Below are 25,250 nucleotides of genomic sequence, written 5' to 3'. Positions count from 1 at the left end.
TACTCCCTGAATCTCCTGGTTTGATTCCATTCCACCAGATTTGTAGAGCTTCTCATAAGTTTTCCCTTGAGAAGCAGGGATTTGAGTAGTACTATTAAGGGACTAAACACTTTACCTAGTAATGATGATTTACAGCATAGAGCAAAGATGCCAAATCCAACTCTTATTTTTCTAAGAAAATAAATACGATACATTCTGAGAGAAAAAAGCAAGCACAGTGTTCTGCAGTATTTTCTAATACCTTCAAAGCATGAATTTAAGACTCCTTGCTGATTTTATGTGGCTTCCATAATATGAAAGCCAAAGGGGGGAAAATGTCATAAGAAGTACAAAGCTCCTCAGATTTGGCCTTAATTCTAAGCACTTTCTAGAGATTACTCATGAATCTGTTCATTAAGTACTTGATGCTGCAGTTTCAAACTCTGGCAGACTGATGAAGTTAGCACAGCAGTATGAATTCCAATAAGCAGTATGTATGTATGTGGAACATTTAATTAGATCAATGTTTATGCGTTGAACATACATATTCCTGAATTCTCTCTGCACAGGGTGATGCATTTCATCATTGTCATTCTCCTCACGGTTGGCATGTCTAGAAGAAAGTCATGCTTTAGGATGCTTTAACACAGGGCATTGGTGAGAATGCACAACAAAGAACTGGACTTCAAGGCTTAAACAAAAGCCATTCAAGAACTATCATCAGATGGGAGCTCATGTCAACTCCGCTGTATGCCAGATACCCTGCCTCACAAATAATCCAAGCAGTTATAAACATCCTAAATAAGCTACTCTATCCATCAAAAATATCAGTTTTTCAACAATGTTGTTCTGGTAAAAAAATTTTACTTATGATCTCAACTTGCTGGACATTGTCTGTTCAAACTATTTTTCATTAGTTCCTTACTGGCTCCTAAGGGAAGGAGTGCAAGCTTTTACTGCTGCTGCTATCTCATGGGATATAGATCCTTTCTGAGACTATGACCTCCTGTAACCCCAAACCCAGACTTTTCAACAGGAGAAAAATTATTTTTGACAGCAGTGATGGTAGTTTGTGGGGAAGAACTGTAACTGATTATCAAATCCACTACACCTTCTGATTTGTTACTTGGGTTCTCAGATGACTGCACACAAATATACAGTCAAAAAAGGTGGAACAGCTCCACTGAGATCTGAGAATGCAGTTTCATATGCTTTAATTAGATTACAAGTTCCTTGGGGCAGAGCTTTAACTCCTAGCCTTCGGTACCTCATGTACCAAACAGAATAATAAGTGATCTCCAGGAAGCAGTATGAATCAGAGAAAAGTAAACAGAACAGAACTTTTTATCCTTCCCCTTTTTATTACATAAAATAAATCAAAATAGTTTAGAGACATGCTATCAGAAAATCCTATCAAACGGAGAAGAATGTACTTTTTAGAATTTATAAATATGTAACACGAGTGCTTTTCATACCCACCCAAAAGATAAAGGTGGAAAACACCAACAGGGAGAAATGAAACAGATATACTTTTTAAATCTAAGCATTTCATTGTGGAGGAATTCAAACTGGTATGGTTAAATAACAATGTATTAAAACCAGAAGAGCATCTCTGTTCATTTCAATTCTGTAATTTTTTTTCCCCACCCACACACATTTGTATACAATTCTTTCACTGGTTAGTGGTCATACAGAAATATAAATCAAGCTTGTCATTCTATAATGTCCACATCTAAGGCATCTTTTTGCGTGTATTTATCAGTTTGAGACATATCCAGACTCTAATAGCTAAAAAGTCAGCAAAAATAGACATCTGTGAGGTAACAGCAGTGCAGAACATGTCCTTACGTGGAATCCCACTTTGGTTTTCTTTTTAGGGGTAATTTATGACACTGTCGTTTAGCCTTCTCTCAGAGGAAATTTATCTTGCAGGTCTAATAGTGTCTGGATGGGAAAAGAAGATCCACTGTATGTATAACCTCGGGCTCTCAAACCCCTCCTATCACTAAAACCAGTACTAACTGCACACCAGCAGGGTTTGGCCAACTCATCCACCGCCTCCCCAAACCGGCGGAGTGAAAGGCACCGTGCAACCACTCCTGCTGTTTCAACATTCTGTCTGAAGTCAACTCTACTCAATTACTGCAAAGTAAAAGATGAAAAAAATGTTTTAAAATGCCGGGTCATAAGCTGTTTAGAGGTGCTGAGGTCCCATCTCTTCACTCAGTGATGCTTTCACAGACAGGAAAGCTTTTCACACACTACCTAAAGCTCCTGAATGGACTTAAAGGGTTGCCTCAAACAGAGTTTGTTAAGATAGTTAACTGTAGAAGTGACAGCTGAAAGGAAAACTGGCACATCAAAGAGAGAACAAAACATGGTGGGATAGGTTGGGACAGACAGCTTTGACCAGTATTTTGGGTCATCATTTTTACTCTTAATTTCAGGACCACAATTCTACGGTGCTTTGGTTTTGCTCCAGTCTTTTCCCATATAACCTGTTTGTAGCTAAAATCTGCTTATGGATTACTGGCAGTTCACTGGGGAAAAAGTCTCAGCCCTACACTGGAAATGTAGTTCAGCGAGAGTTGTGAGTATCTAATTCATATGGCTGCCAATTTCTATCAGAGTATTTATTTAGTTAGGGATGTCTAGACCTAACTCCAGCAATTCTAGAAAAAAATTCCCTTCCTTCAGTTTGGACTTGAGCACGCTAAAACAGATGTTTCATTCAAGTTTTCTCCTTGTCAAACTTCTGGACAAATTTAGGATTGTTGATGAAAGAGACAATCTACTTAGTTTTTCTCAGTTGCAATACCACTAATATATATTAAGTTTGCTCCCATTTTGCATGCAGAAAAACTCAAGCCTTTGGAAAACAGAAACCTGGACTAGTCTGATAGTCCAAACTTACAGTCAACAGAGAAACAGAAAACTCACATTCTACAACAGGGATGTAAGTGAAGCAAGCTAAATGATTTTTTGTTTTTCTGCTTGTTTATGAAGGTATCTGTTATCACTGGAGAAACTATAGTTGCCTTTTTGATAACTGGTGGCTAAAGAGATGACAACCTTCATGTGCTAGAAGGGCATTTTATCAGAAGTTCCATCTTGTGAAATCCATCTCACTGCCCCCCCCTCCCCAAATTGATTGACATTATTAGGTCTTCACTTAGTTCTTACAGCTTTAAGAAAAGACTTCAACCATTATTAGTTCAAACCTTACATTCCTGAAAGATGTAATCTCAGTGAAGAGTGCTAAATGTCAAAATCAGATAGCCAAGACCTACAAATTACCAGAAATGTAAGCAGAAGGCTCTAAAACCCCCCAAAGCACTTCTTTAAGGACATCTACACAGTAGTTCAAAGCACAGTTTGAGTATCTCAACTGGAATAGAAGAAAAGGCCATTTTACACTCCCCAGTAATCACTGAAAAACAGGATAATGCAGCCTTCAAAAATCTCCTTCTTAAACAACTTCCTCTTGGGCAAGGTAGCTACTCACTGAACAGCACCTGGGTAATAATCCCTCATAGAGCAGTGACTGGTTACAGCAGAAGACATTTGAAAACATCTTGTATTTTTTTCATCCTCATTAGTTGTTCTAATTTAGAAGATTTACTTAAGTTCTTGGAAAAAAACCCCTAACAAATTAAAAAATGTTTACAATAATTGATAACTGCCTTATTTATGTGAATGCATCCTGGAGCATTATGATGCAGAACTGCAAACAACAGAATGAAACCACAATGAACTAAAACTATAAAATGCTATGCAGAGACAGAAGAGACTTTTTTTTGAGAAAGAAAAACTCAGAAAATATTTTAATACATTACATCTGAATTGAGCTTTCCACTACCACAGCCTAGTGCCTGGAATGTGACTGACATTCATCAATGATTTATGACTCTGGGTTCTCTGCTGTCTCAGAGCTCTTGGTTTATTTCCTGGCTGTTCATGAGAATGTGTGTGATACACTTCTAGGGAGGACTTGGGTTTTCACCTTCTACAGAATGAAAGCTTTGGCTAGGCAAGAACATAGGACTGGACACATGAATAATGTAACAAAACCACTATACCTGTTTCTCATTTTCAAGGAATGCACCCTTTGCAAAGAAATATGGAAGTTCAGCTCTATCCCCACACAAGAAATAATCAACTTAACTGTCAGCAGATCACTTTGACTTAATGTGATGGTGAGACCTGTGTCTTTAAGTGTCTTTCACTGAACACAAATCATCTGTAGTGGTTTAGGTGCATATAAAGCAAGAGTAGCAGAAATTTGAATTTTACTTGCCCCTTTTAGAGGATGGAGCCTTAGTATAAACTCAGGTTTTTTATTTTCTGAAGAGAACAAAACTGATTATGACTCTGCAGTACCTCAGGATAAAACACGTGTTCTGCTTTGCCTTTTTGTCCCAAAGGCAATTACTGTCTACTACAATAGAGAAATGGGATGGAGAAGTAAGGAAAGAAATATTTTACTCCTGCATGCTCCCACTGAAATCTTAAAAAAAAAAAAAGTGAAGATCAATCCTGCTATATATTCTACCCCAAACCTACCAAAAATCACCTTAAAATGCTATCAAAATTTTCACATAAAATATTGACTGAGTTCTGCAAAATATTATAACCCCCCCTAAATCTTACATTTCCTGAAACTATGAGACTTCAAAAAAAGCAAAGATAGAGAACTGACTAGATGTAGGCTGCAGGTGGGAGGATAGTTGAAATGCCTACACCAACAGTTGCTCTTTGTCACTTGCTTTTAGATTACGTTCTGCCATACTGCTTTTCCCATTTGTTTTTATTATAGATGCACCTGGAGTACTACAAGTTAATAACTTTTAAGATAACGAAGAAGCTAGCTTATCTTTTTCATAATAAAAAATGTGAAAGTTAAGCTCCAGCTGCAGATACAAGGCAGTAACAGGCAGAGGTTCTAGATATGATAAAATAAAACAAAACAATTTTGTAACGGAATTGTGAGAACATTACTTTTCATATCATGAGATAAAGATTCACCAAGGAATGACAGTAATTCCTCCACAGGAGCACTGTATGAGTCACTTATTCAAAAAAGTGAAGCTAATGTCTTAGTAAGCAAACACAATCCCTGAAATAACTACCTTTTAATTATAGTATTGTATATTCATGGGGAATATCATAGCAACCTTTATTTCATTCATTACGTTTGAAATTTCAGAACATAAAACATGTTCTATTCTTAATGCAATGCAAAATGAAGGTTAAAAATTGAGAGTAAATGATCTCATTAACACACAGGGCAGTGAAAAAGAAAATCTAATCACATAGATTTATAAAGTTCATAGAGTAGGTAAGGACCATTATCATGTTTACAAGTGGTAAAAAGACCCAGCACAGAAGACTAATGCTATCTCAAAATGTGGGCATACAGAAAGTTATGACAATATGAAAAAGAACCCCAAAACCCACACACAAAAATCAGAAGGATTACCTAATTTTGCTTTTATTTATGACACATAAATGCTGGAATACAGCTACCCTTTCATAAAGGAGAAATTTCTGTTGAGAATTTAGATCCTGCACACATAACAATAAACCATTCATCTTTTATTTTTAATGTGATTAACACCATTAAAATAAATGCTACTATATTCTATCTTTACGTAAATATGTAAAAAACATGACAAAAAGCAAGCTAGTGATTAATGCAAAAAACCCCAACAACCTGATGTAGGAAGGACAATGAACACCTCTCAGCAAGAAAACTACTTTGAATAATAGTAAAATCATTGCATTGAAATTCTTGTGCCGAAAAGATCTGAGGGCTAGATTATCCTACATGTTCAAAACAGCTCATCTGCAATACTTTAAAAGCATACCACCCACTTGCTCAGACAACTTGTTTCAACAGGACTACCTGCATGAGCAAGTACTGTTAAAATTCAGAAAACATTATAGAAATGAACTCAAAGGAGAGAATCATCTTGTGCAATGAGACGTATACAATAGCAATTAGATAAAAAAAAGGTGTATCATAGTTATCAGGCTGACACATGCTGCACATATCCCAGTCAAGCACCCACCACCTTGATGTAAGTCACACAAATGGCCTGAGATATGTGACAAAAAAGAGTTAGTGATGGTTATGGGTTGTGATGTGCTGTGCGCGCAAACTACGCTGCAGACACGTGCTAAGTGCTTCAACACTCAGTCAGCAGCAGGTTTGGGTTCTCTGGAGCTGAGACTGGTGTTACAAGTTCAGAGCACATTATATCAGGAAAGAATATTCACCATTTGCACCTCACACCTCCCCATTTGCTGAACAACTACAAGTTACGGATCATGAGGTTCACTGATAATCAAGACAGGCACTCACTACGATTTCCTAATTTGAACTTTCTGTTTCAGCATGTAACAAACTATACTGTCCCCCATCCCCAAGAGTTTAAGATTCAGATACAGTTTCAGGGAAAACAAAACAAAATACCAGGGTTTAACAAACAAAACAAAACCAAACTAAACAAACCAACACCAAAAAAACCCCGGCCCCAACACTTCTCCCCTTCCCAAACCAGTCACATTGACTTCTGTGGAATGATGCTGACTCAAACCCTCTCATGGCCCATCTCTTCTAAGTCAGGCAGCTCAACTGTTGAAAGCAGAAAATAGTAAACAGAATCGTGAGAAGAGTTCAAGGCTTTCTATCTGGAATGCTTCTGCTTTCTCTCATTCTTTCCTTATCCCCAACTTCTGCTAGTACATTCATTGCTCAGAAAACCCAGACAGTTGCTGCCTGGAAAGACAGGAGTGCTATGACCATTTTGGAGCCTGTTTTTCAGCCTGCTTTTTCTAGGAGAAAAAAGTCCAAAACATTTCCAGTGTTGACAATGCTCTTCGGGGGTGAGCAGGCTGACTTCAGTTATGACCCACAGATCAAAAGCTTTTCTGGCTTAGAGAATTAATAGCATTTTTCTCAGCTGCTGTGGAGATCACACGACCCTGTGTACATCATGCCAGGGTAGAAGACAACTATGAATCATTCAAGATCCTCAATTTTCTTGACAAGCATTCAGTCTTGTCAGAGTGAACAAAGCAGGCCAAGATGGCCTCAGATGGGATTAACACAAGACCTTCATGAAGGACTAAACTGCTCTTTTATTGCAGATTTCACTTCATAATTCCTTAGAACTGCTGGCACAGGAGAAAGAAAAAAACAAACACACCAACAAAACCAAAGAAGAATTCCAGCTTGTTTCTGGCAGTTGCTATGACTCAGAGGAACTAGCTGGAATTTGAACTCATCTAATTTCTTACAGGAGACATCACTCTGATACAATGTACAGAGAGTTTGAAAGGAACCTGCTAAACATGTTGTAGGAGTTTCTGGGTCTGCCATGAGAGCTAAGAAACCAACTCGCATAGTTTCAAAATAAATAAATTAAACCTCTCAAATAAATAAAGTATTTTAAGATAAAAACATCCCAAGTTTGATTTGTTTCAGGATAAAGAGAGATCTAAGTTCTATCACTTACCTTCAAGCCCTAACAGTCATATCTTCAGATAACCTAAACATCTGGGAAATATCAGGCCACACAGGGTAAATCTTCAAGCTGCCCTTCCAGAGAATCATATGATTTTAAAAAGTAATTTGCTGGCTGTAAATAAAAGTAACTTTACTTTTTATGAAAATGTCAGAAGCTTTTAAAATACTGTTTTCACTGAGATGCACAAGAGGCTTTAAAATTCCCTTTTATTTCACACATGAGATGCACCCTGTGCTGGATGGCTCTGTGCTTGAGTCACCTTGTGTACTGAAGCTGCTTGTTTGATCAGTCCTCAGGATTTTAGGGATGGTGCACCATAAAAAAAAGTTAATACTGACGCATTTTCCTGAAATTTACTGATGACTTATGGATTCAAGATTGACACAAAGCAATTTTTCTTGATTTTAACAGAACAGTGGCAGTTTTACCCTGTGAGGCCTCACTCTGAAAATACATTTTTGATGTTAGTCCCATACTTTTTTAGAACACTTGACACTTGAATACTTTCATTAACACTGACAAAAATGCAAAGATCTTTCTAGCCAATACCTTTTGTCCACAATGCTGCACGCAGCTTTGCTTATGCAGTATTTTACTAAGCCATGGTTTGCAAAAATGAGATTACTGCTTACAGAGAACTTGTTGGGACATTTGAAAAGCTTTGCATTCTAAGTTATGAAATGTCACATAAAATGTGTGCAAAACAAAATAAACCTCAAAGAAGTATAATTCTCCCTCTTTCCTCTGGGTACAGGAGATGAAAGGGGCCAGGAGGGAACCAGGAAGAAACAAACCTAATAATTATTACCATGTATTTAAGTACAAGAAGAACTTAGATTTTAAAAGATGTCTAACCAAAATAAAGTAAAACAATCTCCCTAAAAAGCAAGACAGAACATATTTACATCATCCACTTTAGACAAGAAAATAAGATGAAAAGTTTGTACTCTCTCTTCATCCACTCTGCATAGGAACAAATTCCTAGCTTTGAAGCTATGGGAGAACTTACCCCCATTTTTCCTACTAGTTTATGGTATAAAAAATACCCATATATGGTATATGGGAGAACTTACCCCCATTTTTCCTACTAGTTTATGGTATAAAACTAGCTACACTAGAAATGGTCACAGAAGCTTGTTACACTTTGTACAAGCTGTTCTTTTCTGGACAGGTTTTCTACATCTAGTGTGCAAGGGTGTTTCAGACCCCCAGAGACTGGCCTATTGTCAATGGATCAAAAAAGGGACCTGTGTACGTGAACAAAGTGGCTGCAGTGAAGATAACTGAATCGCAGTTGTGGCTTTAAAATGCATCTTTAGAAAGTAAGAAAGGGGGTTTATCACTAAAAATAATTCAATCTTTTGTAAAGCCCTTAAAATTCTCTAGGTTTAGATGCTTTCTATGTCCACTGTGAGAGAAAATGGTCCTAGTTTCACATTCCTTACTGTTTTCCACCTGTCGGCAGTTCTCCTTTCTCTGCATGCAGCACGCTCACCCACTGCCAGGAAGGGCTGCGTTTACGGCTGGTTTACATCGCGCCAATCTCGGCGGCACTCACAGCATGTCTCACTCACTCCTGCCACACCACCCGAGCCATGCCTCTCACAAAGACAGCACTGCCAGCTGGAGAGGAGCACAGCACAGGACGGGCAGAGGAGGGACTTCAGAACCATTCCCGTTTTGTTCTCACTGTACACTGTTACTATGCTTAAGGTTTCTGATCTGCAGCACAACCCTCCCAAGGCTACCCTACCATCAGCTATGGCTTCCCAATGGCCTCTACTCAGAGAACCTAACTCACTTCTGTCCTGAGCGTTCTGTGGACAGTAATTAAAAATCAAAGATCCATGACAATTGCTGAACAGGTCCTCCAGAGAATTCAGGATGAACAGGAGCTGGGAATATGTGAACTGAAAAATTACTTCTCACAGCACTGAGTTTTCCTAATTTTCTTTTAAGACTGAAACTTTTCTGTACAACAACAGATGCACGAACAGGATGCGGTTCTTGTACCAGAACTGTGTACAAATAACTGGAATACATGCACAGACTCAAAGGGTTGTTTTCACTTTATTTAACATAAGCATTTTTCCAAAACTGCATAAACTGAAGTTTCCTTTGAAAACTGCCTAAGAAGAGCATAATGCAGAAAAGCCAGGAAGTAGGAACAGTACTTGGGGAAATGCAGGAAGCATGGAAATTACTAAGGGGAACACAAATTTCAGATATACAAACAAATGAGCAGAAGGAAACTATGAAAGTCTGTACCAGGGAAGGGAGACACTTTTCAGATAACTCAAGTGCCAGATGACTTGAGACTGGGGATATGTGGAAGAATTGCACTTAATTTTTCAAGGCTTTTAACTGGAAAATTTCTTAGACTCTATTATACGCACTGTTCTCTTTGTAATTACTACACTCACTTCTACCATTGATAATGTGCATAAATCTGCTGTTTGTCATGTTCATAAAGCACTTAATAAACGTCCTCTGAAGGAAGGAAATCACACTGCTTGAAAATCCACTAACTTGGAGAGGGAAGGGGGGAAAAGACACTATTCTTAGCATATACACATCACTCCTAGTCCTCTGACATATCAGCAGTGGTTCAACCAGAGGTGACATGAGAGTAAATGCATATGGCACCTGCCTGGGAAACTATTTGAATAAACACAGATGTGCCCTGACAGCTACTTGAAACCTAAATGCTTTCCAAGCTTGAAATCCCAGTGGTGGCAAATCTGTCAATAGCCAACATTACTATTTATCTAGAAAGGCATTCACCCTCCACCAAGAAAGGGTTGTATTTGGATTAGATGATATTAGGCACCCTGCACTCATGTTGCTGTACAAGTTCCCAGACAAGGAGTGAGCAAAGTTTACAGACAGCAATGACAGTGGATGTTAACTTTCATTTAAATATAACAGCCTTAGCTGGAGTCTGGTCAGAATGCTTTTACTGCAAGAGGACAAGATAAATTTTTACATCTTATCAAAATGGCACGTAATTGGTATATCTGTAATGGTTAAAAAAAAAAAAAAAAAAAAAAAAAAAAAAAAAAAAAGAAAGAGAAAGCAATGTTTTATTTAAAGTTATTGCCATCAATACTTAATGTAAAAATTAGCTACCTACCAGAGTGTTTCAATGTAAACAAAATAAAGTGCAGTGAGAAGTGTAAATCTATACATAAAACCCATTAACCTTTCCTCACCTGATCTTCTTCTCCACCTCCTTCTTCATCATATTTCAGAATGTTGTCCCTCACATCATCTTCAGGATCAATCAAGAGCTGCTTGGCCTGACGCTCTTTATCACGGCGTTTCATCCATACCACGAACATTAAAACTAAAACTGTAATGAAAAAATGGAAGAGACAAAACCACACCTTAATTCTCAACTACAGCCATTAAAATTGTAGAAATTTAATAATAAGATCTAAAAAAAGAAAAAAAAGGAAAAAGCAATGAAGTTGGATTTGACTGCTCTGGATAAGGGTTTTTTTTAAAATTAATAATTTGACAGAAGGCAGCTTAAGCAAGAGATGTTTCAACTCAGACCATGACAGGCAATTTGGTTTAGGAACCAATCACGTATTCAAGGTCGTAAGTAACAAATCCATTCCACATCTGCAAAATAAACTTGCCATGAAAAGAATTAAGAAAGACTATGCTTCATAAACCACTATATTCAGAAAGAAAGCTCTCCTTCAGTAAGGCTCTGTTAGTTTCATACCTAGCATTTAAAAAGTATCTTCTATCAAGAAAATAATTGCACTGAGTGCTTGTACAGAATCATGTGCTTATCCACGCTCTTTTTTTTTTTTTTTTTAATTACTCCTTTCCGTAATTTTCTGTGTTCTAGACAGGTGCATGGTGTACTATGACCAGGCTAATCTCTCCCTTGTGCTCCATCACAATAGGCAATCAGTTAACTATAATGTGTAGGAGAGCTAGCTGATCTAATTATCTAATTTACTACACTGGACAGACACTCATGATTTTTAGTAATTTCTCTTACTTAATGCACTTTATACAAAATAAAATAAACATTCAAATCACTGCAATACCTGCCTTTCTTGTCAGGCCTTACGTGAAGGGCTGTGATGTATTACTTTCCAACAGTTATTCCTACTTGTATTAATCTGAAGCCCAGTAGCAGTAACATCACAGCACTCCTTAAAAGCACTGTTACCTGCTATGGGTGGCACTGAATCGCACAGTACTGGCAGCACAAGACAGATTAGAAGCCTGGGACTAATCACATCTTCAACCTGGCCACTCACTGCTGTAACGCTGCAAGTGTCCTGGGTATAAATGGAAAATCTCTGTCACAAACCCACTGCAGGGCTTGACTGCCAAACCGGTGCTAGCCTGTACTCTGTCCAACTCCAAATCCTGTACTATCAGAAGTTTTCATACTTGTCCAAAACACTGAACCATGCAGCAACAATTCCTGGATCTGAGCCTTTAATAACTCCCCCATGTTCTTCAAGGTACCTGATACCAAAATAAGTAATATTGTATTGCAAAAAAAGAGTAAAGGAGTTAGAACTAAAAGAGCTATCTACTCACTGAGCAAGATGATGATACAAAGCAGAATTGCAATGATGGCACCAGTGCCCAGCCCTGCACCAACAATCCGGTCAACATCTGTGCAGTCTCCATTTAAGTCACACTGGCAAACTTTCACCTTCAGCAAGGAAGTGCTGGATGCATGTGGATTTCCAGAATCTGTGATCACTATGGGCACATCGTAGATACCAGCCTCCAGGAATCGGATTCTTAAGGAGAGCTGGGCGTGATCGCCTGTGTGTGAAAATAAGGTGCTGGTTAGAAAGTAATATATTGCTCACATGGGATTAAAACAGCATTGCCAAAAATAGCTCATGTTTCAGCTCAGTGTTAACTTCTTGGTCAAACTGCTATGTGCCACTCAGAGTAAAAGAATTCCAGACTGTTGTGACCATCTTTTCTTTCTTAAGATTTCTTGTCCTCCGAGGAACTTACACTAAGGTGATTTCTTGTTCATACCAACCAAACTCATGTATGATGTGAAATAATACCAAAAACAAGATATTTTCAGAATTTCCTTTAAAATTATGAAGACTTCCATAATGTTAATTACCGCTAATTCGAACAATGGTCCAATTCCTCTTAATACTAGCAGGTGTGTCAGGCAGCTCAAAGGCAAACGGGCCTGCATTTGGATCTATGTCAGGGTCTACAGCAGTGATGTTAATAGCATTAGGCTGCAGGGTTTCACAAGTTGTGGCTTCTTTTGGATGCACTTGGGGGGCATTATCATTGATGTCCAGCAGGTATATCTGAAGTGTGCCAGTTCCACTCATTGGGGGTATTCCTAAAAGAAAATGAAATAGCATTAATGCTGTTTCCAGCTGCAAAGTTATTTAAACAAGGCTGTACCAACACACTTTTATGTTTACCTCAGTTTTAGGATTCTGTCTTTTACAAAAGCAATCTAACACTGTCACTGGTCCTGCTAACACAGTAATTCTTATGTAGTCTGTGCTCAGAAAAATGGCCCTACTCAGCAAAATTCAGCAAGTAACTGCAGATCCATAGATCACAGACTCAGCCACTTCACTGACCAGACAGACAGTTAATCTCCAGAGATGGTCCACATCAAAGGCTTCAAAGAAGGTGCAAAATTGGGATGGTCTGTCCTCTGGACAAAGTATTTCCTAACTTTGAAGGCTTAAGATCACCCTTTACCATAAAAGTGGTATTTAAATTCTTTCTAATACTGACTTTCATCATGCTATTTCTAGACATTCCTGCCATCCATATTGAATGTGTGATGCTTCCATAAACCTTGCTGGAATCACACACTGATGCGATCATTTGGCACTGAATTTTTCAGTATAACTAGCAATGGTTCTCATTCCACCTCCCATAATCTTCCAGCAGCATTTAGTCTTTTCTCCAGAACAGAGGCAAAGTATAGAAACAGTTGATCTAGTGTTCAGTTCAGAAAATTTAACCATGTTTTCTTTCCAAGGCAAATAGCCCCAGTGTTTCAGTTTTCCCTTCTAATGTGAGAATGTCCCTAACTGTGCCTGCCCATCCTTCTGCTATCAGCTATGAACAGCACAGCACTCCAGCTGAAATCAAAGGACTCATTTCTGAGCAGTGTTAATTGTCATTAACAAACTGACAACAAAAAGATACTTTTCCCTCTGCACTGCTGCAGCCTGAATGTGGGAAAATACAAAGCCCCTCCAATGACACATTACTCCCCATAAAGCCCACTCATGCTGTGCATTCACTCAAGCTACCACACTCCCATGCAGGGCTTTTTCAATTTTCTGTCAACTCAACTAATGTAACCAAGACAGTGTTTTTCTATAAACTCAGAGAATTATTCTTCAGCCATTTCCCAACTAGCTGGGAAATTATACACAGTCTGATGGTAATACAGATTTTCAACGGATGTATTCTAAGCATATCCTGTTTTCTGCCCCAGTAAAACTGAATGCCATTCAATCACAAAGATGAAAGGCTTTTTGAAAAAAATACACAATATTGATACATACCATTATCAGAAGCAAGAAATGTTGCATTATACATATTGTTTTGCACATATATTGACTCTCTGTCCAAAACAGCTGTAGTAGTTATTTGTCCATTAACAGGGTCAATCTTCAGCCAGTTTGCAGGATCTGAAAGTTTTGAGTACCTGTGTATTTAATCATAAGTTGTGTTATTTATCTGCCAACATAAATACTGACAACAAAGACAGTATTAGTATTTTAATTTGTATTCTGAACATGTCTTTGGAATTTGAAGATAGCATTTTACAAATTTCCATTTATCAAGCCCTGTCAGTAAATTTCTTGGAAATACATATTAAAACCAGTCCTGCATTTTGATTCTTGAAGAGCCTTGCCCTGTAAGTTATCATGTAACTGGAGGAAATCATACAATTACCATAAACTATATAGCATTAATACTCAGCCTCAATTAAAATATTCAGTCAGGATCCTCCTTGTTTTTTCTACAACTACAGAGCTATTCATACTAATTTTCATGTTGTCAGAGTACTGAGAGCAGGAGAGAGGTAAAAATGGATAGTGTTAGTTGCACTAACTCATATTGTTCTAGCGCTTCAGTATCACTTCATTTTCAGACGCCCTGGTTTTACTGCATGTTTCTCATCTTGAAAGAGAAGTGTCTTTCAAAACCGTTCTTCAGTCTGGTAAGATTCCTCTTTGACATTAATCAAGTGCAAGCTATCTTAGTATTAAAGTCCTCATGCTGTCATTTCTATCATGGTTATGTCCAGAAATGAGGTATTACAAACAGCTAACCAAAAATCAAGAGAAAATAAAATTGCAATAATCTTGATTTTGGAAGGAAAGACAGAACACGTTCTGGACTTTTTTCTATATGAGCTAAGGAAAAAAAAAAGCTGGATATGGTGAGTCTTGACCCATGGGCAGTCACAGCCTTGGCTTTGCAAATAACGACCATGTCTTACACAAGGCTCGTCTAGAAAAGTTTTGGACATAAGAAAAATTATGATCGAATTATGATGCTAGCTGTCAGTACAAGAATTCACAGACAGATAACACCACTACTTTGCATTAATGAAGAAAAAATGAAAAGAAAACCCTTCAGATTTCATCAACAATCCAATTTTACTGCCACGTGAAAATTACTGGTGTATTTTAATTGCAAATGATCTTAGTTCAGACAAGCACGTGTCTGCTCTGACTGAATTTGTTGTGATAGAACATATACTTTACCACAGAACTGCATGGAATGGGACTCATGATGAGAAAATGACCCAATGACTCAGAATGAGAAAATTAAATATCTACTGGTCAGGTCACCTTCTCTACAGCCAAAAATCCCTTTGGAGAGAGCTGCACAAAACCCACACAAGGTGTCGGGATAACTGTATGCTGTGGTAAATGCAGTCATTTCACAAGTCACCTCTTTGCTACCCACCCATTCCACAACACAAATATTGCAAAATGCTTATATAGACCTTAGAGACGTTTGCTGCATGTAACGATCCGGGTCCTGAGCAGTAAAAGTTGTCAACATGCTACCAGCCATCAGCCCTTCTTCCTGACGCACGAGCTTGGGGTTTGGAACAAAATATGGGCTCTCATTCACATCAATGACTGTAATGGACACAGTTGCTGTTGACTGAGGAGGATGCTGAATCCCCTTAGCCAAAGGCACTTGATTTTCCGCAGCTACGGTAAGTACAAACATCCTGTTGGTCTCGAAGTCAATAGGCTGGGAAGAGCAAAGAGCAGGAAGTGTTAATGTTTACTCACAGTAGCAATGGACACACAATCACATTTTAAGTTTAAAACACATTTTTGAAGATTACTTGTACTGCTTTTCTCAAAAATGAGCACAGATTCTGAAGAGAGCACAATCTCATCACCTCAACACAAGCCCATGTGCCGGGGTTTTGCTTAGCAGCATGTGGCAGTTTCAGTTCTGCACACAGCAGCTGCAGCAGATTTCAAGTCAGAAGTGCTAGAAACCTCACCATTCCAGGATTTAACCTACTCTGGTACTGCCATTAGAGACAAATGAGAAATGAACAGTTAAATCACAAAATCATGAAGAAGCTCCCAGCTTTGTGCCAGGCACTCACATGTGCCTCCTGGTGATCTCTCCTGGGGACAGAAAGCTGCCTCTTTCTGTTAGAAGGATGGAAGTTTCCTTCAAACAAGTTCATGAGCACATGTGCCTCCTGGTGATCTCTCCTGGGGACAGAAAGCTGCCTCTTTCATTCAAACAAGTTTCATTCAAACAAGTTCATGACTATAGCTATTCCCACAGATCAGAGATTCTCATGTCCTCAACATTTCACTAGAAAGACTCTTGGTAATCCCAGTCAACCTGATTTCTGATATACCTACAGCTTCCATCTTCCTAGTGAAGAACCTTTCGTTTGGAGATTTCCTCACTGAGCTAGCAGTCCAATTTAAGAAGCAAAAACAGTGTGAATCCAGAGTTCCTCTGTCATGCTGCACAGGGTTGAGGTACTCCTGGAGACAGGATTTCCCTTTGTACTACTCACACAGATCCCATATTGGAAGGAAACCCTGTACCTTACTGGGGCAGTTGGCATGTGACAATATGAAATAAGTGACAAGAGACAATCTAATCTTTATTACAGGTTGACAGATGAACTTGTTGCACTGCCAATAAAAACTGTAGGCAGTTTTCCAACTCTTCCCGTGTCTGGGCACTTAAAGGAGTGCTAAAAACCACAGACACATAATTCTTCCTGGAAGACTGCAATGCAACAATTGGTACCTCTGGGGAAGAGCAGTTATAAACCAGAGACAGTTATTAAAAAAACCCAATGTGAATTACTGTTAATGCTGCATGTAGGTTGTATCTTTTTGTCACCTTGATACTGGGAGGATTAAAATAAAACAAAACAAAATTCAATGAAATGAAACAAAATTAAATTAAAAAAAACAAACAAAAGAGAGAAAAGGAAAAGTGATTTTTAAAATTTCCAAATGGGATTACTGGCATTGCACATTTGACTTTGAAATGGTCAGCCAAAACCAGAGCTGGCCAATGCAGAGATGAGACTTTTATCAGTGGGTCGTGAGGAAAGGTGGCTACTGCCTGGCAGGTTTAATTATAGAATCACATTGTTATTATCACTTGGAATAAGTCATCCCTCAACACAGAGCTGTGTTGGCTAGAGAATGAAGATAGACAGGTTATTCCATAAAAGGTATTTAAATGAGGTTTTAAAAATAGCCAGTCTTTAAATGTCTCTTGTAGAAGTACCCTCCCACCTATCATTTTTTCCTCTCTGATTGTGCTTTGACTGCCTGTATCTGCTCCTTAATGGAACATCTTGACATAAATTGTGCAGACAACACGCATGACTACTAATTGAGGAGGTAGGAAGCTGCTTTAGACTAGCAAAAAATACTAAGCAGACAATTTTTCACAGAGTGATTTTTAACTTTTAGCAAATAAAAGACTCAAGATTAGTAATTTCTAATAACCTAGCCTGATTTTTAAAACTGAGCAGGCGGAATACTATTGATAGCATAAGCAAAGTAACATTCAAAGAGACAGATTACTAGATTCCACAAGAAAGGGAGCATCAATTTTATTCCAGATTCATGCTGGCCTCAGGAATTCACATTTCCCCCTGTTCAGTGTTCCCCCATCTGCTGAACACTCTGAAATGCAGCACGCCTGACCTTCACGACAGTCACCAGCCCGTCGTTGCTGTTGGGGTCGGTGAGGATGGTGAAGCGGCCCGTCGGGTCCCCCCCGGTCATTCGGTACAGGGCGTTCCACGCCGGCGTGTGCGGCTGGTCTTTATCTGTCACCGTCAGGTTCGCCACGATCACATCCATCCTGTTCTCCGGTACTTCCCCGTAGAACTGCAAAATCCATGGAAACACTTCACCTCACCTGGAGGAGCACGCAAGAGCCACACCAGGCTGAACATTCATCAAAGTGGGGCAGCCCACCTCTCTTCACTGGAGCTCTGACAATTTATCTAATGAAGTTTACCTGAGGCCACCCAGAGAAACAACGGCTTGATTCCCTTGTCAGCTTTTGCCTCTTGGTCAAAAGCAGAACACAGCATGTACGGGATATATATTCTGCACATATTCTGATTCTGCCTGGCAGTATGGTATTTAATAAGTAATAAATATTTACTGTCTGTGAATATAATGAGAGAAACTGAGAAGGGTTATAAGTATGCACATCCTTCACTAACTCCTATCCTGTACTTACAGTCATGGCAGTGAACTCTGGAGGATTGTCATTGACATCTGTCACAGCGATGACAGCAGTTGCTGTGTTTGAAAGACCATATGTTGGGTTTCCTTCCATGTCCGTAGCTTGAATTATTAATGTATATTGTTGTACTTTCTAAAACACAAAATGACAACACAAGTTTTAGACAAAACTAACATTACCATAGAACAGCAGGTGTTCCCAAAAATTGCACTCTGCTAAGCAATGCAGCCTATCACACAGTTTATTCTAGTTAGCATCACCCAAAATGACAGGAGCGAAGTTTGTACCACAGGAATAGAGCAGCAGGCTGCTTATATTGAACTACTGTTTGACTTTCTTCAAAGTCCTTCTTTCATCAAGGTAAGGACAGGCTGACTGCTTCCTACTCTAATAAATCAAACCACTTTAGACAGTTAATGCATGATCACAGGTTTAACAATGCTTTTCAAACAGCAAAAAGAGAGCCAGAGTGCATTTTATACTAAAACAGGGAAAGTCCTCAAAAGCATTTGAGAGCCCTGAGCCAAGGTAGGTTTGTCGGCCAAACGGCCACAACTGCCAAGGTTTTGTTTCAGCCAAGCCTGAGTCTAAAACTGCTGCTGCAACTTCTTGTGATCTCTATGGAAACCAAAGATGTCGAGGCCAACAGAGATGAGTAAGGGCACTGGGAAGAAAGGGGAGGGAAGCACCAAACGGGCTATTTCCATAAATGTTAAACACCCTGGCCGACTATGGCAGCCATGGGCCCCCTCTCCCCCCACTGCTGCTAACGGCCCTTGAGCCGGGCACTCGCTCATCCCCACAGCTGGAGTGGGGCCAGGGTCCCTAAGCACCAGAAATGCCTGGCAGAAACCTGACCTCAGCCTGGTGAGCTGCTTAAAACAACATCAACAACGTTCTATTAAAAAGAAAAAAATCATAAAGATGTTTTGTGTGCAGAATTGCTGAAAAGTTTATTTTAACTCATTGCTCTCGAAATCTGTACATGCTCCCTCATTTTTCCAGTTCATCGTCCTTCCTTGTAGAGAAGTGTTACCATTCAGTTCTTCCCAAAAGAAAGGACAAAAACATAAGGAGCTGCTATTACTTTGAAACAGCACTTTCACAACGGGTTTACTAATACTGGCAAAAACCTTCTGGCAAAATAAAACTATTTCAAGAAGGGCCTATTTTTATGTTTTTTGGGTTTTTTTTTCCACTTGGTACACTATTTTCTTCCACTGGAAGGGCCTATTTTTAAGTTTTTTGGTTTTTTTTTTCCCACTTGGTACACTATTTTCTTCCACTATCTAAAGAGTGGGGTATATGACAGATTACTCCTCATGGAAACAATTTACAGAATCATGAAACATGTTGAGTTGGAACGGACCCATCAGGATCAGAGAGTCCAACTCCTGACCCTAAGCAGGACACCCCTAGAATTGCAACATTTACAAAAAGGAATTACAGGTATTGATACAAAAAATAAGCAAGGGTAACTCCACTGGTAGTATTTAGCCTTCTTTCAAACTTTGGCCAGACAGTATGATAGACATGAGAGGTTTAACAGTTTGCACATTACCAAGCAGCAACAATGAGTCACGGAATAGAAAGTTTTTAAAATAAACTCTATGGATCTTTATCTCCCACTGAAGGTAACGATTTATGCTCATGCCCTCTTTCATACAGAAACCCTTACAAGACACCCCAAATGTGTACTGCTACATATGCATCCCACAATTCTTTAAAAAAGACTAGTATTAAGTCTGCAGAAATGCAGTATACATGTTTAATAACGCATAAATATATATACATAGATGTATGAGAATTCTGGCTTGGAAAATATACTTGCAAACTGACCTTCAATAGGCTTTAAACATCTTAAAGGTTTCCTTCATGACACCAATAAGAGTAGCAGTCATGAGGGAATCAAAGAAATGCTTTTACCACTTTCATCCAGGAAAAAAATCATACTTTACTTACTGTGAAGCAATAAAATCTAAAGCAGTATTGAAGCAAATCTCACTGCCATATGATTCTATGTTATTGAAACAGCAGGTGCTTCTGATTCATCTGGGTCTTAATACATTGATCCCAAGAAGCAAATTTCATTAAGGAAACTCCATTATTATTACATAGAGACTCAGCTTCCTTACAATCATCTTAATTCCAACAGAACCAGCACACTAAAAAACTTCCCCAGAAAGTGCCCCAAAAGACAGCAAATCAGTGTTTTTGTTTAGTTCCTTGGTTTTTTTCCCTCTTTCCAGCACTCACATAAAACAGAACAACTGCTGAGAGTGAAATTTCAGAAATCAACAAGCACACAACTTTCCAGGCACGGGGAAATTAAGGGAGGTGGGTCTCTTTTTACTGTGGTTTGAGAAGCAGCCAGGAATAAGCCGTGGAGCATGTGTCAGCAGCCTGCACAGAGACTTAGCAGCAACACATCTAAAAGCAAACTGGCAGCTTCAAGAAAGAACGCAGACCTCATCAGTTCACATCTTTCCACTTCAACACAGGCCAAATAAAAGAGCACTTCACTGAATTAACCTCACGTGAGGCAGGAATGTCAGTGTGTAAATTCAAGTACCCTGCCTGACTTCTTCAGCACCTCCAGCAGTAAGGCAGATGTTTTAATGCTGAAGTGAATTCCACAGCAATAACGGAAGAAATAAGAGCAGCTGGATCTCATGAAACAGCATCTTTTGAGATAACAAATGAAAGATTTCTTCTGCCTTAAGCTGAGTTTCCTTACCTAAGCAAATCTCTTCCTGTGCATGTTAGCACAGATAATGCATTGTGCATGTTAATCTAAAACACCAGCAGATGAGGAATGCTATCAGAGGAACCACTTTTTTTTTTTATGCCTACAACACTTATGCTCCCATAAAAAATGTGTCACATTATTTAAGAATTTAAAATTCTGTCTAGTATTTTATGACTTTAATTAGAGCTTTATAAAGAGAGACAAGACTTATAGAAAAGAGTGGAAAGGCAGAAGTGGGCAGACCAGCTGGGGTACATGGACAACAAGGCACTCCCTGACAGTGACTCCCACTGACAGACCATTCAGCTTTGGCTCTCTAAACTCCCAGTCATTTTAATTTAATTGACTTCCACAAAATGACTCAGGAAATGGAGGAAGCAAAGCTTGGGAAGGAAACCATTTTATTTCATATTAGTCTAATTTAATATTTGAATGATTTAACGTTAATCATTAATATCCAACATGTTCAAGAAATGTTTATATATTCTCATCTGGGTATCAGCAGAGTGATCCATCAGGAAAACTGATGGTGAATGACAAGGCTTTTCCAACTGTTAATGTGAGGGTCTAAGCTCCACAGGCAGCTGGTTTCTTCCGAGTTAAATCCCTCCAGTATAGCTAGTCACCAAGTGATAAAACCTCAAGAATTATCGCTATGTCCTTCTCTAAGTTCATCTGTCAAAGATGACCAGGGGATTTTAAAAACAAGGGCAAAGCTGCCCATCATTCTTTTAATTTAATAGGGCAATACTGTAAAGTTCAGGGTTTTCCTTTGCTCAAATCCCTTCTCTTCAAAACCAACTTAAACAGAATGAATGTTAACAAAACCTCAAAAATTAATTGCAATATCTAACAGTCTGTTTAGCTTTTCAAATCTTCTGATTACCCCTTTCAAACTGAAATGCATCAGAATATTAATAGCAAACACAGAACTTCAGAAAGCATTTTTATTCTCCATATTAAATAACTATACACAAGCAGCTAAAAGATGAACAGCAAATCCAGTACTTTGGATTTAATGAGCTAAAATGAGGTTAGTAAAACAGAAGTTGAAACAAGATGTATTCAAAAGAGGTTTGTTAGGATTTTATAGCTTGTTTATAAAATAATGCTTATCTCTTGTGAAGTTTTCAAGTGGTTTAAAAGCACAGTTAGTGTGACAGATTTGGAGTTGGGAGGGAAATATTTTTATTCCCAACCTCACAGATGGGTGAATCAGAGCAGAGGATCTGGCACGCTCCTTCTCCACTGGTGGGCACAGTGAAGAACTGTCTAGACAGGATGGACCTTGCTCAGCACGTAGCAATGTATTACTGACAGATTATTTCTTTTTGTTATTATTATTATTGCATTGCTCTGCTTTAGTGTGTATCTGTTAGAGTGTATCTAAGAGCAAACAGATTCATAGGACAAGATCCTTTCCATGACCCCAGACAGCCACGAGTAAGTACATGTATGGAATACATAGGTCCAATTTTCATCCCTAAAATAATTTTCTCTCCTCTGAGTTTTAGTACTCTGGGACTAGGAAAACAACCGGTGTCAACAGGGTGAAGAAAGGGAGTTAAGTCAAGACTGAGGAGGGGGAGAAACATATCACAACACCATGAAATTGTATGGACTAGAAGTGATCTTAAAGATAATCTAGTTGCAGACACCCAGCCCCAGGTAGGGACAACTTCAACTCCACCAGGCTGCTCAGAACACCATCCAACAATTCCAGGGATGGGGCATCCACAACTTCTCTGGGCAACTTGTTCCTGCATCTTACCACCCTCAGAGTAAAGAATTTCCTCCTTTTATCTTATCTAAATGCACCTGCTTTCAGTTCATAGCCATCTCCCCTTGTCCTATCTCTGTATACCCTTATTAAAAATCCCTCTCCAGGCTCTCCTCTAGGCCCCATTTAGGTAGTGGCAAGCAGCAATAAGGTCTCCCCAGAGCCTTCCCTTTTCCAGGCTAAACAGCCCCAGCTCTCTCAGGCTATCTTCACAGGAGAGGTGCTCCCACCTTCTGATGATCTTCACACCCCTCCTCTGGACTTATTCAAGGCAGGTTCACTTATTTCCTGTGCTGAGAACCCTAGATCTGGATGCAGCACTCCAGGTGGGGTCTCACAGGAGCAGACAGAGGAGGAAGATGTCCTCCCTTGACCTGCTGGCCATGCTGCTTCTGATGCAGCCCTGGATATGACCGCCTGCAGGTGCACACTGTCAGCTCATGTCCACCCCCTCACCCACCCACCCACCACCCTGAGCCGTGCATCTTTATAATATTAAATGCAACCCAGCCCACGGGATTAGGACCTTCCCTACCTCTCTGTCAAGCCCAGCTGCTACAGTGATAATGTCACCAGTTTCGTTGTTGATTGTAAACATGTTTGGAGAGGGGCTGCTTGGGGCCTGTGACAAGATTCTGTATCTCAGCATCCCATTCTGGGCGTTGGGATCATCAGCATCGATGGCAGTAACAGTCATCACGTAGGTCCCTAGCAGCAGGATAAATAATTGATGTTATATAAACAGTTTACACTCAGATTATACAAGATCACTTCACAAGCAGTGGTCAAAGCACATATTTCTTTTGGTAAAATCTGCGCATTCCTTCTTTACTTAAAACAAACTGGCTAAAATCAAGACTCACCAACAGAGTAATTAAAATACATAAGAGGAGATAAAAATACTCTATGTTTATAAAAGACTCGTTTTGCTTATAACTGAAGAAGCTACATAAACAATGAAACTCTACAGTTCTGCCACAAATAACATTTCTGTAACAAAAGAACATCTCATGTTTAGGTACTTATGTTATTAATTGGGCCAAAGGAAATATACTTATTGTTCAGAATTGGTGGACATACTGATAGTGACTGAAAATCAATATAAATAATACTCTTTCAAAAGTCTTTGAGATAGATCTCAAATGCCAAGTAAACACTGCAAAGTTAGAAAACACATTTCTGGTGCTAACCTTTCATTTTGCACTTCTGACAAATTAAGGAAGTGGTTTCAGCCATAGTGCAAACTTTAGTCTGAGCTGATTAGAATTTTAATGAGATCTGAACAACACTTAGGTTTTCTCAAGAATTCAAATGACACTGATTTCAAATCCCAGTATTTGCAAAGCCTCTGGGAATCAGAACTAGAACTGTATCTAGTGACATTTCAGAAGTCTCTTATACCCTGACCTGTCAACTAAATGAACATCAATGTCCATCATAAAAATAAATGTAAGAACTGTGATGTTATAATTAGGATTTTGAAAACCATAAACCAGAAGTCATATACTTAAAACTTCCCCTGGTTTTAGTTCATGCACACAGCAATTTTGTCTTTTGGAAATTAATCCCAGCATGCTAAGAAGTGCATTAAAAATAGGATGAAATAAGAAGATAGAGGATCTGAGATTTTGCTCATCACACTGAAGACACCTTTCAAAGTATTACAAGGTCTGAAGGCACTCCCTTCATCACACCTTCAAAATGATACTATAATTATGATACTTCAAAATAATACACCTCTGCCTCCCAAAAGCCCATGTATTACCTGGCTTTGATCCCTCAGGGACTGTCCCATTCCAAACCTGGTGCAAGAATTCAGGTCTATTGTCATTCATGTCAATGACATTAATAACAATGTCAATAGGATTTTCCACCTGGTTTCCATTTACATCCACTGCGTGTGCTCTCAGCTGCAAAAATCATTAAAAGTATTATAATTTGCACAACATACAGGTGCAAATATATATAGCAATAGTGACAGGAAGTTTCAGGCCAGACATTTTAGCTCTTATCTGCCACTGCTCCCTCATATCAACCTTTTAAATTTCCAAGTTGCTAATGGGACTGATGTTCAGACTTCCAAACTACTCCAAGCTGCAGACTTCTTTCTTTGATTTGATAAAATTATTTTAGATCATGTAATTTTGATTACTACTAGTGCCTACTGTCTTATAAAACTGTGGTTTCAATAATGACTATTAGAAAACATTCTCTAAAAAGATGCTGATTTAAATGTAAATCTGTGTATTTAGACCAGAGTGTGGCCATTTCTAGGGAAAAGAGCAACTTTCTCCTACAGCAGTCCTGCTGATGCCCATCATATGTATAGACACACACATATCTTATGGCTACAAAACTTCTAGAAAGCAGCAAGATGGCATTATTAACTCACCACTCTGGAAATGACTCATATAAATGTAAATTCCTAAGTCAG

General features: G+C 38.9%; 1 protein-coding gene across 1 annotated transcript in view; it reads right to left on the bottom strand.

Moving 5' to 3' along the window:
- Positions 1–25,250, bottom strand: part of CDH2 (cadherin 2) — a 114,499-nt gene that overhangs the window by 8,809 nt on the left and 80,440 nt on the right. The window contains exons 6-14 of the mRNA XM_039730151.1: positions 24,582–24,726; positions 23,352–23,524; positions 18,282–18,419; positions 17,735–17,920; positions 15,523–15,779; positions 14,066–14,208; positions 12,637–12,870; positions 12,084–12,317; positions 10,724–10,863 (exon numbers count right to left, since the gene is read on the bottom strand). Coding sequence (XP_039586085.1) covers positions 10,724–10,863; positions 12,084–12,317; positions 12,637–12,870; positions 14,066–14,208; positions 15,523–15,779; positions 17,735–17,920; positions 18,282–18,419; positions 23,352–23,524; positions 24,582–24,726 — 1,650 coding nt within the window. The remainder of the gene's footprint in view (positions 1–10,723; positions 10,864–12,083; positions 12,318–12,636; positions 12,871–14,065; positions 14,209–15,522; positions 15,780–17,734; positions 17,921–18,281; positions 18,420–23,351; positions 23,525–24,581; positions 24,727–25,250) is intronic.

The sequence above is a fragment of the Passer montanus genome, unplaced genomic scaffold, assembly GCF_014805655.1.
Source record: "Passer montanus isolate IOZ18808 unplaced genomic scaffold, ASM1480565v1 scaffold70, whole genome shotgun sequence".
NCBI classification, from domain to species: Eukaryota; Metazoa; Chordata; class Aves; order Passeriformes; family Passeridae; genus Passer; species Passer montanus.
Note: the sequence above shows the minus strand (reverse complement) of the source record. Positions and strands in the feature narration are given on the sequence as shown.